The sequence below is a fragment of the Bufo gargarizans genome, chromosome 8, assembly GCF_014858855.1.
Source record: "Bufo gargarizans isolate SCDJY-AF-19 chromosome 8, ASM1485885v1, whole genome shotgun sequence".
Lineage (NCBI taxonomy): Eukaryota > Metazoa > Chordata > Amphibia > Anura > Bufonidae > Bufo > Bufo gargarizans.
In genome coordinates, this window is record NC_058087.1 from 34,847,403 (window position 1) to 34,864,850 (window position 17,448).

General features: G+C 45.7%; 1 protein-coding gene across 3 annotated transcripts in view; it reads left to right on the forward strand.

Annotated features, from left to right (window-relative positions):
- The first annotated feature begins 3,265 nt into the window (after nucleotides 1-3,265).
- The window catches only part of OLA1 (Obg like ATPase 1), a 134,370-nt gene continuing 120,187 nt past the window's right edge, over nucleotides 3,266-17,448 (forward strand). The window contains exons 1-3 of one of the 3 annotated variants that reach the window (XM_044303601.1): nucleotides 3,277-3,401; nucleotides 7,583-7,607; nucleotides 7,705-7,793. In XM_044303601.1, the coding sequence (XP_044159536.1) occupies nucleotides 7,593-7,607; nucleotides 7,705-7,793 (104 nt within the window). In that variant the 5' untranslated portion in view covers nucleotides 3,277-3,401; nucleotides 7,583-7,592. Of the gene's footprint in view, nucleotides 3,402-7,582; nucleotides 7,608-7,692; nucleotides 7,794-17,448 lie in introns of all 3 variants that reach the window. The other 2 variants (XM_044303600.1, XM_044303602.1) reach the window with 2 other exon arrangements.

Sequence of the window (17,448 nt, forward strand, 5' to 3'; positions counted from 1 at the left end):
GCAAAAAAAAATAAAAAATAAAATAAACCCTTACAAAGACCCACCTATTGAAAAATAAAAGTGGCCATGGTTATCCTGTTGAGCAGATGTAAACCAGATTTATCAAATGAGACTTTGTAAAGGTTGTCTCCATCTTTCTCCAGTAAAGGCACGGTGTAGAGCGTGGGGGAACATCTTCAAGATAAAAGGCAATGAAATGACTGTAAAAGTTCCCCTCATGATAAATGTCCCCCTCAATGTATAGAGTTCGGCCATTGCTCTATTTAAAGGGGTTGTGCTACTAAGAAAACTCACCTTAAGGCTACTTTCACACTAGCGTTTTTCTTTTCCGGTATTGAGTTCCGTCCTAGGGGCTCTATACCGGAAAAGAACTGATCCGTTTTATCCTATGCATTCTGAAAAATTGTAATAAACTGACACAACAAACTTTGAAATTATGGGATTCATTTATACAGAGAGGCATTTGTTCTAGAAAATTTAGTCCCTTAACTCCACTCTTCCACAATCCAGCTTTTCCAGCTAGTTCCAATAGGGATTCCTTTCTGGGGACGCAGGCATCTGCAGATCCACGCTTTTATCACGTCCTATCAGGATCTCCTTTGCCGTCCTTCCAGGACCTGTCCGCAAAACACTTGAATGCTCGTATTTCCTGGTTGGAATACGAGCAATTGAAATCGTACATTTCCTCAAAAGGTGAGGAAGGTTCCTTTGGAAAATCCTTATCTGAAACTGAGAAATTATTTCTGTTACCATCTCCGCCGACTCACCTGATTTCTTTGTTATATAGGAATCTGATGGAAGATACATATCAGGGCAGAGCGAGTTTTATTTCAGGTTGGGTACAAGAGCTAGGTGCCTCTATAACAAAGGAGGAACAACAGAAAGCATTTATATTCTCTCACAAATTATCAATGGCCTGTTCTGCACAGGAAAAAAACTATAAGATTATGGCTCGATGGTACAGGTACCCAGCTAGATTACATAGGATATTCCCGTCAGTACCAGAAACCTGTTGGAGATGCAGCACAGAAAAAGGGACTATGTTGCACATCTGGTGGGGCTGTAATAAGGTAAAACCTTTCTGGAATACAATCTTTGACATATATAGGAAAATGACTGGGAAGTCCATAGAAAACACACCTCGAGTGGCGCTCCTCTCCATCCTACCAGGTTCCATCGCTTCTCAGAAACGCAATATGTTGAGATTTTTTATCTCCGCAGCCAGATCCGTGATCCCTAGACATTGGCGCACTGTACATGCACCTAACATTAGAGAATGGTATCAAGAAATGTTGCACATAAACAGAGTGGAGGAGATTTCTGCTGAGGCCTCGGACCTTTCGAACAAATTCCAAGAGGTATGGTCGCAGTGGACTGAGTTTCAAGACTCTCCAGAACTTCTGTCAATACTCACTTCGTAAGGCAGGCACTCTCATCATATACTTCCCCGCCTTACCCCCTTCCTTCCCCTTTCCCCTTCTCTCTCTTTATCTTTACCTTTCCTATCCTCCTCCTTCCTTTTCCTCTTTCTTGTATGTTTAGTGTCTTCTTTCTAAATTGTGGTGGGGTTTATCCCTCACGCCCTATTAACATGTCACATTGCAGAGATACTTTTGATGGTATGTAATTTGTTGTTACATATATATTATATACTTCATGGATTGAAATGTGAACATGTTAAATGTTTTTGAAAAATGAACTGAATAAAAACAGTTTAAACATCCTATGCATTCTGAATGGAGAGCAATCCGTTCATTAGGCATCAGGATGTCTTCAGTTCAGTCCCTCTTACGGTATTTGGCCGGAGAAAATCACGGAACACTGTGAGACCCATGGAACATCACCAGACACTTAATTGGACATTGACGGCATATCCCTGTATCAGAAGAACTTTGAGGGTCTCCCCTGATACATACTGAAAAGGGGTTTGCAAGGATTCAAAAAGGACATATGAACGACCATCTGAAACCCAGAGAAACTAAGTATTCTTTCATCTTTTTCCCTTTCATTTGAACTGTCGTGATTATTTATATTGTTATTATTATTCTGTAGATTTATAGTCATTTTCATTAGACTTGTCTGCACTGCTTTTTACCGCTTATTAAAGATTATAAAATCTAAATGGCCAAGTCTTCCATATTCTAAGCTGCTGAACAACGTACCTTGCCTTTGAGGAGACGTTACCAGGTAGTTAGTTAAATTGCATTTAGGAATTGTAGCTGGGGGTGATTGACTGTGGTTGGTCAGTAAGTGATATCCGGTTCATCCACTGATCTGTGTAATAGTGAATGACCCGGATAGTCGGCTCGTGGACCGGGAATCCACGTGGTGGCAGTTACCGAAGTATAGTGGGGGGGGGGGGTGTTAGCCGAGTGGTAATACCCCGGTCACGTGAGGTCTCTGTGTGTGCGCAGACTCCGTCACAGACCACTACGTCAGAGCTGTGGGATCCGGAGCGATCGGATCCATAGTTCGTGCCATTTTTAGTGTTCCGTGAACACTTATCATATGTACAGCGCTATGGAATGAATGGCGCTTAAATAATAAATAATAATAATAATCCGGCATCATTTTACATTAAAATGCATTAATGCCGGATCTGGCAAAACGGATCCGGTTTTGCGCCTGTGCAGACCTTTAAAAAGTCAACAAAAATAAATACCGGATCCGTTTTTCTGGATGACACCAGAGAGAGACGGATTCGGTGTTTCAATGCACTTGTTAGAATGATCCGTCTACAAATGCGACCCGTTGGCACACGGATTTCCAGATCCGGCAGTCAGTTTCGGCAACGGAACTGCCTGGCGGATCTTCCCAATGAAAGTGCGAAAGTACCCTAATCCCCTAACCCTGTGATGGCTAACCTCCGGCACTCCAGCTGTGGTAAAACTACAACTCCCAAGATGTACGCTGGCTTGGCTGTTGTCAGAACTCTATAGAAATGAATGGAGCATGCTGGGAGTCGTAGTTTCACCACAGCTGCAGTGCCGGAGCTTTAGCCATCACTGCCCTAACCTGTAGATAGGGGTTGTTGTCTTAACTGGACAGCCCCTTTAAATGTCTCCTCAAACGGCCATTACGCTTGCAATACACCACACGTCAGCCTCTCCCACTGGCTGACACTGCACAGTGGGGCCCCGCGCTGAGGCCTGACAGGCGAGGCTCCGCCAGCGCACGCGACGCCTGTGTGGCTGCCCGGAAGCAGCATGTTAGGTCACCTGACCTCTTATCCTTCCTGCCAACCAATAGCACGCTGGTATTGCGCGTCGTCACGCTCGTCGCCCCGCCCCTTCCGTCTCTGAGACGCCGGCTGCTGCCGAACGTGACTGGGAATTCCGTGAGGCCTCGCACCGTTTCCTCCGCGACAGCCCCCCCACCCGGGAGAGACACGTGTTGTGGAGGTGAGCTGCGGTGTGTCTCTAACTCATCATGGCGCCTGTCAGTGCCGGGCTGCTGCAGACGTTGCACGTGTGTGCTGTGCAGATTGAGCGTTTCCACGCCCATCAGCCACCCTCACCCCCACCATAGGAAATAAATGACTGTTGCTTTTATCCGGATTTGTCATTGCACTTCATAGTCGCAGCTGCTGCAGAACCTCCGAGTAGCAGAGATGTCACATGGTCAGCAGTGACTGGCAGCTTATCCTGTGCATGCGCTTCCAGTCTGGCTGATACCTGTGAGAGATGGCGGTCACTGACCGTCTGCTGCCTAGTGTGATGCATGTATCTTGATGGTCTTGTGGCGTCTCCGCCATTGGAGTCCGGTGAACCTGTGTCCATTAGGCCCTGTGCAGATGGCGGTGATGCGGCTGCGCGGCGGTGTCCGTATCATAGTAGCACCGCCCCAGCGCATGGTGTTCTGGCTATTATCGCTATACAGAGGCTATAATATATGGTGGCATTACGGTGGTCTGACTACGGCCCTAAAAGTGTTTTTTCCTGTAGCAATTGCATTCCTTATTTAAAAAAAAATTAAAAATTCTCCCCAAAATTCTTTAGAAGTTTATGAGGCCTTCAAGGAATTTTCCAGTTTTATGTAAATAACGCTTAGAGGGTTTGTACTAATTGGGTGCCCTCCGATAACATAATCCAGAGCCATTGCCATCAGGCTGGGGAAGCTGCAGGACACATGTAAGAGTCTGTCTTCACACTGTCAGTGTTTGATCAGTGATTGGTCAGTGATTGTGACGAGCCAAAACCAGTACAATGGAAAGATCTGCGCTAGTGATGAGCGAATCCCTTCATCTGCACAAATTGACACTTGGGAGGGAGCGTGCCCACAGCTTTAGACGCTCCCTCTACCGACAGATTAATTATGGCCATGACCCTGATAATCTTATGGGCCATCGCTTGTAAAATCCTGGACAACCCCTTTAAGGTCTTCTTACATGGAGCAATCATAGGGTTAATTATCGGGGATAAGTGTTTATAGAAACGCTCGTTCCCGATAATTGCCCTTCGTAAAGGTGCTGGTGATCACCGATTAAACTTGTCATTCGGCCAGCATCAAAACCTATCCTTTTGGGGCAGCAGATCGTCCTGTCCAAAATGTATATGAGGGCGAGGAGGGATTGCTAGTCGCCTTCACAGGCGGCACAAAATTCCACGACTGAAAATCAGTTCCATTCTTTTGAATGGGGCAGCAAGCACGTGGATTTCTGGAAGCCCCAACTGATTGTCACAGGATGTTCTGCCCCGTGTGAAGGTGATTGCTGCGGGTACTTACAGTTCTCACCCCTGCTGGTGGTCAGGCAATTATCTGGAACCTGTAGGGGAGATCTATGAAATGAAAGGTGGAATCTGATTGGTTGCTAGGGGCAACTAAGCCAGTTCTACTTTACACCAGTTTGAGAAATCTCCCCCCTTAGGCCTCATGCACACGACCATTGTGTGTTTTGCGGTCCGCAAACCACAGATGGCGTCTGTGTGCATTCTGCAATTTGCGGAACGGCACGGACAGCTTTTAATAAAACTGCCTATTCTTGTCCGCAAAGTGCGGACAAGAATAGGACAGGTTATATTTTTTTTTGCGGACCACGGAACGGAGCAACGGATGCGGACAGCACATGGAGTGTCCCTCTTTTTAACCCTGTCCCTATTTGATGCTTTAATGTCCCTCTTTTTGACCTGGGGAATTTGTGCATTAATAAATTTACGAAATTACTCCTTACTAAACGATCTGTATGGTCTCTACCTGTATATTAGACCTGAACTTCATAATATGGACCTTAAAATATCTATAATCTGATGATTTATGTGCTAATATTTAAATGGATGTTGAAGCGCAAGAAGAAAATTGTCCCAGGGCTCCAGATGCTGTAAAAACGTAAAGGAACTTAGAGGTTCTGCAATTTTTTTAAACTGATGATCTATCCTCCGGATAGATCATCAATATCTGACCGGCGGGGGTCTGACACCTGGGACCCCCACCAATCAGCTGTTTGGGAAGTCAGTGGCGCTGGTAGTAGTGCCGCGGCCTTCTCACTGTTTACCGCAGGCCCAGTGACGTCACTACTAGTACAAATGGCCTGGGTGGGGCTAAGCTCCATTCAAATGAACAGAGCTTAGCCCCGCCCAGGCCAGTTAATACAAGTCGTGACGTCACTAGGCCTGCGGTAAACAGTGAGAAGGCCGCGGCGCTGCTAGAGTGCCGCTGCCTTCTCAAACAGCTGATTGGCGGGGGTTCCAGGTGTCAGACCCCCGCCGGTCAAATGCTGATGATATATCCAGAGGATAGGTCATCAGTTTAAACAAACTGCAGAAGCCCTTTAAGTAGAGGATCCGGCAGGCTGGTCTGGGCTGGCACAGCCTACCAGATCCACTAGCGGAAATGTGAACGAGGCCTAAGCTTCCCTTTACTGGTCCGTCCAAATGGTGGTGATGGTTGGGGGGTTGGGAGGGCGAGGCGAATGTTTGCCAAACCCCCATATTCTTGCAAGACCTCTTAAAGTGAATGGGAGCAGCACTGCTGTACCATCCACGGCCATTGTAGGGAGAGCGGCAGTACTTTCAAATATCTGGGAGTCAGACCCTCAGCCATCTGATATTGATAACCTAGCTTTAAAGTGGTCACCCACATTTAATACCTGTCACATGCATGCTTGGCCTGGCAGTGGCCTTTCTCCCAGAAGAACAAAATGATCGGGCGAAAAAATTCTAATTGCCCAAATCTTCTCTCCCTTGTCACCATCTGTTGAGGGATAATTGGGAGCTCCCCATACACATTAGGGTCCATTCACACGTCAGCAAATGGGTCCGCATCCTTTCCGCAATATCGGGAACGGGTGCGGACCCATTCATTTTCAATGAGGCAGGAATGGATATGGAGAACACACTATGTGCTCTCCGCATCCACGTTTCCGGAGCGCGGCCCCGAACTTCCGGGCCGCGGCTCTGCAAAAAAATAGAACACGTCCAATTCTTGTCCGCAATTGCGGACAAGAATAGGCAGTTCTATGGGGGCTGCCGGCCGGGTGTTTTGCGGATCCGCAATACACTACGGATGTGTGAATGGACCCTTAGACTGTTCGCTGAACCTGCTGCTGATGATAAACTGTTCTGTATGGGGGCCTTAAAGGGGTTGTCTCATGTCAGCAAATGCATTTATCACGTAGAGGAAGTTAATACAAGGCACTTACTGATGTATTGTGATTGTCCATATTGTCTCCTTTGCTGGCTGGTTTCACATTATACATTGCTCATGTCCAGGGGTTACGACCACCCTGCAGTGCAGATACGAGGTGACCTGGATGAGAGCTGCTGCACATGCGTGCCTATGTGAGCTCCCACTAGAGAGGCCAGTGCTTTTTCCTATAATGTGCAAGCACGACCACCACTGCTGGATCACATGGTGGTCGTAACCCCTGGAAACGAGCAGTGTATAATGTGATGAAAAAATGACTCCAGCCAGCAAAGGAGGCAGCATGGGCAATCACAATAAATTAGTAAGTGCCTCGTATTAACTTTCTCTACATGATAAATGCCGTTTGCTGAAGTGAGACAACCCTTTTAAGGATAGGTCATCAATATTAGGGTCCGCTCACATGTCCGCAAAATGGGTCTGCATCCGTTCCGCAATTTTGCGTAACGGGTGCGGACCCATTCATTTTCAATGGGGCCGGAATGTGCTATCCGCATCCGCACTTCCGTTCCGCAGAAAAATAGAACATGTCCTATTCTTGTCCGAGAGTGCCGGCGATGTGCTGTCTGCAAAATGCGGAACGCACATTGCCAGTGTCCGTGTTTTGCAGATGCGCAATTTAAACCTCTGTCACGTGCTGCATGCAACATGTAAGTATTTTTGCACATCGAGCTGAGCTGCTTTGGGGCTTGTGTGGCATTTCATTCTCATTTATCGCTGTGGTTCCCGGGCAGAGTCGATGCCGTCAGTTGCTCATATTGATGGCGTCAGGTGTCGTTTTTGGAAAGTGAGCGCTCAGCTTATTCGCTGTGGTCCCCTCTATTATTAGCCTGCTGGGTGTCTGCATGTGCAGCGCATGGTGTGGATTTAAAGTGTGATTTGTGTAACTGGAAGAAATGCTCCTTTCTCTGATCTTCACACTGTTCTTTGTCCTCTCTTAAAGCGATGCAATAATGGCTCCAAAAAAGGTACACGCTTATTACTTCCATTTACTGGTAATAACCGATAGCCATAGAGAGTAATTAGGTGTGTGTGTGTTTTTTAACACTTTAGATGCCCCCCAAGAAAGCAGACGATGGACCAAAACAGCACCCGATTATCGGAAGATTTGGGACCTCTTTGAAGATTGGAATCGTGGGGCTGCCAAACGTAGGGTATGTAAATGAACCCATCCGTATTTATTCAGTTGGGAACGTGAAGGGTTAACCTTAGGGACGCCAGTGTCACCTGCTGTGTTTAACCCTTCGTGGTCACATTGCAGCTGTCCTTGTTTAAAGTGCACCTCCTTAATGACAGGTGCACTTTAAAAAGCTTGGCCGAATGGCAGCTGAGGACATTAGGACACAAAGAGCAGTGGCCTCCATGTGGTGCAGATCTTCATAACGCGGGTCTTCATTAACGTTCACCTCAAACCTCTTACACCGGGTTGTTCGGTGTATAATATGTTTATAGTATCGCCAAGGAAAGACCGTGGACATGGACAGTCTATTTAGATATGCTAATAAGTTATATTCTCATAAAGTGTATCTCCCACTGGAGTGGTCCATTGCGGAGGTTTGTCTACAGGGTGTCATGATGCAGATCCAGCAGTGGCAGGGCAAATGTAAAAGGCGTCTTCAGGCATCGTATAGTACTCTAGAAGTTGCAGCTTCAGGCCTTGTACAAGACTCTAGAAGTAGCAGCTTCAGGCATCGTAGAGAACTCTAGAAGTGGCAGCTTCAGGCATCGCAGAGAACTCTAGAAGTGGCAGCTTCAGGCATCGCAGAGAACTCTAGAAATGGCAGCTTCAGGCATCGCAGAGAACTCTAGAAGTGGCAGCTTCAGGAATTGTATAGTACTCTAGAAGTGGCAGCTTCAGGCATTGTATAGTACTCTAAAAGTGGCAGCTTCAGGCCTTGTGCAAGACTCTAGAAGTAGCAGCTTCAGGCATCGTAGAGAACTCTAGAAATGGCAGCTTCAGGCATCGCAGAGAACTCTAGAAGTGGCAGCTTCAGGAATTGTATAGTACTCTAGAAGTGGCAGCTTCAGGCATTGTATAGTACTCTAAAAGTGGCAGCTTCAGGCCTTGTACAAGACTCTAAAAGTGGCAGCTTCAGGCATCGTATAGTACTCTAGAAGTGGCAGCTTTAGGTATCATATAGTACTCTAGAAGTGGCAGCTTTAGGTATCATATAGTACTCTAGAAGTGGCAGCTTTAGGTATCATATAGTACTCTAGAAGTGGCAGCTTTAGGCATCATATAGTACTCTAGAAGTGGCAGCTTAAGGCATCATATAGTACTCTAGAAGTGGCAGCTTAAGGCATCATATAGTACTCTAGAAGTGGCAGCTTTAGGCATCGCAGAGAACTCTAGAAATGGCAGCTTCAGGCATCGCAGAGAACTCTAGAAGTGGCAGCTTCAGGAATTGTATAGTACTCTAGAAGTGGCAGCTTCAGGCATTGTATAGTACTCTAAAAGTGGCAGCTTCAGGCCTTGTGCAAGACTCTAAAAGTGGCAGCTTCAGGCATCGTATAGTACTCTAGAAGTGGCAGCTTTAGGTATCATATAGTACTCTAGAAGTGGCAGCTTTAGGTATCATATAGTACTCTAGAAGTGGCAGCTTTAGGCATCATATAGTACTCTAGAAGTGGCAGCTTAAGGCATCATATAGTACTCTAGAAGTGGCAGCTTTAGGCATCATATAGTACTCTAGAAGTGGCAGCTTAAGGCATCATATAGTACTCTAGAAGTGGCAGCTTTAGGCATCATATAGTACTCTAGAAGTGGCAGCTTCAGGCATTGTATAGTGCTCTAGAGGTGGCAGCTTCAGGCATTGTATAGTGCTCTAGAAGTGGCAGCTTCAGGCATCGTAGAGTACTCTAGAAGTGGCAGCTTCAGGCCTTGTGCAAGACTCTAGAAGTGGCAGCTTCAGGCATCGTATAGTACTCTAGAAGTGGCAGCTTTAGGCATCATATAGTACTCTAAAAGTGGCAGCTTCAGGCACGACACAGGACTCTAGAAGTAGCAGCTTCAGACACCATACAGGACAGCTTGAGGCGTTGTAAGGTACAATCAAAGTAGTAGCTTCATGTATTGTGCAGTAATATTGAAGTGCCAGCTTCATAGGGCACAGTGGAACTGGTAGCTTCAGTCATTGTACAGTAATCTAGAAGTGGCAGTTTCAGGCATCATATGGTACTCTAGAAGTCACAGACATCGTCCAGTGCTGTGGAAATGTTTCTGTACTGAGACAGTAGTGATTATTAGGTAATTTATCTGGACCTTCAGAATAACTGTAGAAAAAGCACTACAGTTAGCATCTCCTCACCGTAATATGGGAGTAATGGGTTATATTAGGCTCCATGGCAAATGCAGACTAGATATAGACTAGGTTTATTTCCCCTTTACCAAGCCGCTTAGCTGGTCACCGCTGTCCTTGCAGTAGAACCTCCATGAGATTATACCGTCCTCTCGGAACACCAGCGCCATCGTCCTGTAGACTTTTTGTTCATAGCTTCCAACCCTACTTAAGTCTTGGGGATTTGTCCTCGCACTCCTCTGGATGATCAGTGGGGGTCAATGTGAGCGTGTTCATTGATCCTGTTAGGACTGTATTACACCAACAGATTGTGGTGTGTATAACAAAATATCTGTGTGTAAACGGTCATCTGACCAATGATTGGCCAGAAAATCTGTCAGATAATCTGCTAGTGTAATACAGCCCTTAGGAGAGGCCATCAATAGCAGTTCGGTGGAGGGGCCACTGTTTGCTGCATGTATTGGGAAACCAGTAGAATAGATCTCATTTAAAGGGAATTAGTCAGCAGGCTGACCATGCTGAACTGCTGACTGCTCTAGCTAGGGGCTGTGGAGAGCAAGACAAGTCATATTTTTTGTGGAGCTTTTATTATCAGGAGTTGTGTGAAGATGACCTTACATTCTGCCAGATTCTTCTCTGATTAAATGTTGTCGAATGCCTACAGCCTAGCTGCAGAAACAGAAGATTGGTATTGACCTGCTCCACGTCGTTCCGGTCCTCTGCGCTTCCTCCACTTTCTCCATCTTTCGGTCCTCGCACTGTTTACATTTGGCGGTACATGGACACAGTCACATGCTCCGCTGTATCCAATAACTGGCTTCAGCGGAGATGGGCCGCGAGCAGCATGTCACCACTGGCGTCAGCGGAGCACGTGACCATGCCGAGGTGTATACAGTGCAGGGAGCAGAAGGTGGAGGTAACTATGAATCTTCTGTTTTAGGGGGCAGTCTGCGGGCTTTAGATAAAATGTCATTATTACTGGAAAACAACTTTAAAGGGGTTTTCTGGGAATTTCATATTGATGACCTATCCTCAGGATCAGCTGCATGAGGCTGTGGTGCTCCATAAGCGTGTAGTCCTCTTCCTAGGCCAGCGATGTCACTGTACATTGGTCACATGGCCTAGACGCTGGGCTGTCATAGCAAGTGAAGCCGCTATACAGTGTACGGCGCTGGCTTGGTGGGCTGTGAAGAGGCGGACATATGCTGAGTGCCGTGGCTTCTCCAAACGGCTGATCAGTGGGTATCCCGGAAGTTGGACCCCCACCGGTCTCATATTTATGTCCTGTAGCATCCCACCAGGAGACTACTACAGCTGTCGCTCTATGCACATGCCACCTCCTGGCCACTTAAAGGAGTAATATCATCTTAGAGAATAGAGGTATATTGTCTGATAGGTGCGGGTCCCACCTTTGGGACCCGCACCTATCTTGTAACCGGAGCCTTGAAAGTCATGGAGGGCCGAAAATAGCTGAGCAGCCCCATAGAAATTAAAGGGAGCGGTGGCCGCACATGCGTGGTGCGCCCTTCGTGACTTTCAAGGCTCCCAGAGGTGGGTCCAGCACAATTGCATATCCAAGCAATTGCCTGAGATGATACAGCGCCTTTAGGGACACACACAATAACACAATCTAAAAAAATAGAAAGGAAAAAAAATGAAAAATACTGTCCATAATCACATTTTAAGTGATCTATCTAGTACTGAAAAATATTAGTAAAATTCCCATGAGGTTCTTAGCTCACATTTTGACGCTCCTCTGGATGGTGACCTCCTTGAAGTGGTTCTCCACCGCACGGAGTTACTTGGCTTGTAGTGCAGATCGGAGCTGTGAAATGTTGTTAAGAGGAGCAGTCCGCGCTAGCTTTGTGCCATTACTGTTCATACATCTGCTGTATTAATATTCTGGGCCTTTTGCCAAAGAGAATTTCCATCCCATTGTCGTTACATAATTGGAGGTAATGTCGTAGTAGGTCCAAGGCCTGTTTAAATGTAAGTAGGTCTAATTTAGCTGACTGTTAAACCGTACTTACCGTCAGGTGAGTCGGCGCAGTGGTGGTAATCTGGTAACGGTTCATTCTCCTGGCTAATGGTTTGCTGATTACCCTAACAGTTTCCCCGGCCGCTCTTCCAGTGTTGACATGTAATCAGCTCACGTTGGGGATATTTTAATGTGCCTTGTACTTAACCTGTGCTATTTGTTGGGGAATACAAGTAAAGAAAAAATAAAGTTGGTGTTAAAATAGTAGGAATTTCTAAATTGCAGACCTATAGTGGGGTTAGGTGCCGCGTGCACCCATAGGATGTCTGTTTGCCGCCATAATGTTCCCTCATGAGTATGGTGCTTCCCTAGGGGAGAATAAATTTACCGTTATCGGATTGTGCCCAGGGTCAACTATGGAGGGCAGTGGTTATAGCTATACCACGGATCCAGACTGTCTAACCCTTGAAATGCCTCAGTCATTACCAGTTAGGGCATCAGCAAACGGAGGCGGCTCCATAAGGCTTATAGATTAGCAGCAGATTTGCGGCACAATACGAGATTCTGCTACAGATTGGCCAGGAATTGCTCCCTTTGCTTTTCAAAAGCTGAGTTTGGCAGAATTTCTACACGGCATGAGTGCTGGTATATTCTGCTACCTGTGGAAGGAGGTTTGAAAATCCCATCCCTTGTATCATCCTGTGACTTTGCCTCTGAACCCAGCCTAAGTCTTCCCATCTTTAAGGGGGTTGTCTCATTTAGGCAATTGTCTTATAGATGCAGGTCCCACCCCTGTTACCCGCACCTATATCGGGAATGGAACCCGGTCAGGCCACCACCAAGCGCTCTCCCCATAGAAGTGAATGGGAGCACACTGCACATGACCGGCCACCACTCCCATTAACTTCTATGGGCTCGACGGAAATAGCCGAGCCAGTGCCTCAAATTTTTTCAGTGGCCCCATTGAATATGAGTGGAGGGTGGAGGATGCACATGCGCAGTGCGTCCTCCACCACTTTCGGGGCTCTGTTCCCAGTATAGGTGCGGGTACCAGTGCTGGGACCCACACCTATCAGACAATGCTAGTGATATGCCTCCATTGTCTGAGATGAGACAACCCCTTCAATGGTTTTACTACACCGTCGCGTACAGTCCTGAGATGATGCTAAAGGAGTTATCCGAGCCTAGTAGAAATCCCCCCCACCCCCCATATGCTCGAGCCCCTCACACTGATTCCACTTACCTGGCTCCCCACGTCACTCCTGGTCCCCGCATTGGTGCCGCTGCTTCTCCCCGTGTGCAGATTAAAGCATCTGGAGGGGGGGGGGGGGGGGGGGGCAATGGCAGGTGGTGACGGGCAAAAACCTCCCTAGCATCGCCAGGACTCCCCATGACGGCATTCAGTTTGACGCAGGTCACGTACAGGTAATGACTAGCTGCAGTGGTGACGTGTCTCCCATGAGAGCCCTCACTGCTGCAGTGGCTGCATAACCCACATCAAACTGGTTGTTGACGTGGGAGGACCTGAGAGCTGCAGCATTATACAGAATGTCAGCTCTGCCGCCAAAACAGTACGTCACTAGCAGCATGCTGATGGAAGAGGACACAGAGGGGGGCTCCAAAAGTAAAGTTCTCTTTTTTTTAATGTCCATATAAAGAAAAATGCAGTTGGCACTGCCTAATGTGGTTAATGTCCAGCAGGATCCACACCTGCTCCATAAACATGCCTCAGTTCGGTGGTGCTCTGCCAAGTAGACGTATATTCAAATAGTTTAAAGAAGAAAAAACGCGGCACTCGCCATCAACTTCCTTTTTGCAGCTTTAGGCCTCATGGAAAACAGACAAGAATAGGACAGGTTATATTATTTTTGCTGGGCCACGGAACGGAGCATCCTTTGCGGCCCCATTGAAGTGAATGGGTCCGCACCCGAGTCGCAAAAACTGCTCGGATGCGGACCAGAACTACGGTCGTGTGCATGAGGGCAGAAAATCACATATACTACAAACTGCGTCTTACAGTATATGAAGTGTTTCACTGTATGTCCCACTCCTCCTATTTGTAGATACTTAATTACACATTAGTGTCCACATATGAAATTCCCTCTCGGTGTACATTTCCCTAACCAATTTAAATCAGTTTTTGGTAGATTGCTCCTGGTGATGACATCCCCTACGGTTCTACTCCTTCTGAAATTAATAATGGGACTGGTGTGTGTCCATCCCGTTCCAGCATATGCCAGTTGTTTAGGATCACACTCCTAATTACTGGGGCCATGGGAGAATAGTCAAATGTGAACACTGTCCAAGCGTTTTCACAGTTCCTTTGTTTTTCCCTTTTCTTCAGTGTTAGTGCCTTGTTTTGCTTCCGTTTACATGCCCTCACATAAGCTCTATCTATGATCTATTCAGGATATCCTCTCTGGAGGAAACATCTCTTCAGCTCCTTACCTTGCTCCTCAAACTCTATTTGGTTCCTCACTTTTCTCGTCAAGCGCGTTAGTTTGGACGTAAGGGACTGCCGTCTTAACATGGGGCGGGTGCAAATGTTTATAATGTAACAATGCATTCATGGTAGTAGGTTTTCTGTATACAGTGGTGGTATGTAGACTCCCATCCCTGATCATTACCTTAACATCCAGAAACTCAAGTTCTTCTTTTTCTATTCTGCTGGTAAATCGCATGTTCATATCATTTGCATTCTTAAGATATTCCACAAATGCATTGAATAACACCATGTCACCCGTCCAAATTATGAACACGTCATCGATATATATAAAAAATAATCTGATATGCTGCGCAAAAGGATTCCTCTTCGTGAATATTTATTTCTACTCAAAGTATGCAAGAAATAAATTGGCAAAGGTGCAGGAGACTGGTGTCCCCATCGCCATACCTGAGGGAACTTATGTTTTAAGTTCGGCGTCTAAAGTTCAGGTTCAGGTTTTCGAAGTATCCCATTATGGTCCGTGGTAGCGGAATCCATAACAGGACACTTCGATAACCCGAACTTTAGACGCCGAACTTAAAACACGAGTTCGCTCAACACTAGTGTTAATACATATGATAACGCTTGGGTGACAAAGTCCACGTATAAAGCACTCCTGCCTGTTTTCTCCAACATGTCTCGGATTGTCTATACCCCATTTCCTGGGGGATTCTAGTGTATAGGCTCTCCACATCTATCGATGCCAACAAATAATCATCTTGGCATTCAATATCTTTGAGAGCTTCCAAAAAAATCATCCAGATAGGAGGGAATCCCTTTTAGCAATGGATGTAACATCCAATCCAGGTATTGGGAAAGGGGCTCGGTAACCGATCCCTGATACAATAGGCCGTCCAGGTGGGTCCACCAGTAATTTGTGGATTTTAGATACACAGTACCATACTGGCTTGGTAGGGAACTTGGGGGTACAGTCTCTCTGCCGTGCGTTTAGACAACACTCCCATATCAACATATTTCCATAATAATCCTCTCAGCTGTTGTTGATATTTTAATGTGGGGTTGGATTGGAGAAGTGCATATGTGTTCCTATCACTCAATTATCGTTCCGCTTCTTTTATGTAACCGGTTTGACAATTCTATCCTCATGCTTTGCGAGCCGGCCCAGAGCTTTATTTTCACCTTCCTTTAGATTGTATTCGCCAGTGGGATAAATCAAGGCCTTAATTTCTTTAGGTACCTGCCTTTGAAACGGGTCTATACTGCCACCGGCCGGCAAGGGTGGAGAGAAAGTGGACTTTTCTGAAATATTCATATTGATTTGACGCTTCATGTTGCCCATCGCATCCCTGTAGCTCCAATAGTGTATCTATCATCTGTCTGTCTAACCTATCGGTGTATTCTCCGAAGTGGAAACCCAGGGGGCCTATTGTGATAGGTTGTTCTAATTCTTTGACCTCTCTAGATGTTTCGTTCATATTTCGAAATAATCTATGTAGATCCAATTTTCTCACCGCTTTAAATAAATCCACTTCAAAACTAACTTCATCAAACTTATTAACCATACTAAAATTACCGTAACTCCCCTGGAAAATAAAGATAGACAATCATTATCCAGTTCAGCATCTGTCAGATTCACTACATTGTAGCCCGACGGCAAATCCTGGACCTCCCCCACATCCAATACTAGTGTCTCCACGCCACTTGTTTCCTTTTGAAACCACTTTTGCAAGACCCTCCTTCTTGTTCTCCCCCTTCTAGTCCTCCTCCTAAAGGGGTTGTGGTCTTTGGTGATACCTTCTCCACTGATAGACGTAAGTATTGCAGCGCTCACCTGTGTATCTCTTTGGGAGGCACGGACAAATGGCCCGGACACGGTCATGTAGAAATTGCAAAAAAAAGTTGTAGAGTCCAGCTTCCCATAAAAAGATTATTTTATTCATTGGACATAAAATCCAGACATCCAATACAGTATAAAATGTCTACGCATTTCGGACCCCAATATATAGGTCCTTCATCATGACATCACGAAGGACCTATATATTGGGGTCCGAAATTCGTAGACATTTTATACTGTATTGGATGTCTGGATTTTACATCGAATGAATAAAAGAATCTTTTTATGGGAAGCTGGACTCTACAACTTTTTTGCAAATTCTCCACTAGTTGCATCTGATTCGAGATTTGAATCCTTCCAATCGCTTCCTCCAAAGTGCTTGAGCCTGAATCTGTGGTCCAATAGTCTTGGGGACGTCGCTATTTTTCTCGTTTCCTATGTTGAGACCATCTCTTAGTCATCCAGTCAAAGATTCTGCCATTATCATAATCATATTTATCTTTTTTCCTTTCTTTGATTTCAGATTGTACTGGTATTAGACGTTTCTCCAGTTGATTCTCAGTCCGTCTTGCTCTCAATTCATTTTTGGCCCTATTGAGTTCGGCCACCACATCATTATATTCTTTCTCATTTCACAACAAAATAAGTTGCATAAGTTTAAAGGAGTATTCCAGGTGAATAGATCTCCACTGTTCTGAAGATACAAGGTCATCCTGGAACTGGGAAATATCTTTATACATTCTAAGTCCCCTCGGGACCCTCGCATGCGAGACATATGACTTCAAGGAGTTGATAGTCCAAAAAAGCTGCACTTCTCTTTCAGAGAGTTGGATGACTTTCATCTCTAATACTCATGACTTGTAAGCTGTCTTTGTCATCACACTGTGCAAAGAACGTGCCCACATCTATCCGCCCCTGATTAATTTCTGCTTCACACAAATCTTTTAATTTTTTTAATTTTTTTATGAGGTTCCTGAGACTTTGCTAAAATAAAAAAAAACTTGGACAAACCCCTTAATAATCAGTGATGGGAGAATTGTGTCTTTTTCACTTGATTATACCATTAAAAACGTATCAAAACCTCACACAGTAAGTAATAGACTAAAAACATTGTGGCTCTCAATATGCATAGAGGTAAAAATTCAGCACACGCTGAAGGGGATTTTTTGGGATTCATATTTTGATCTCCTCCGATAGGTCATCAATATCTGATCGGTGGGGATCCAACTCCCGGCACCTCCACCGCTGTTTG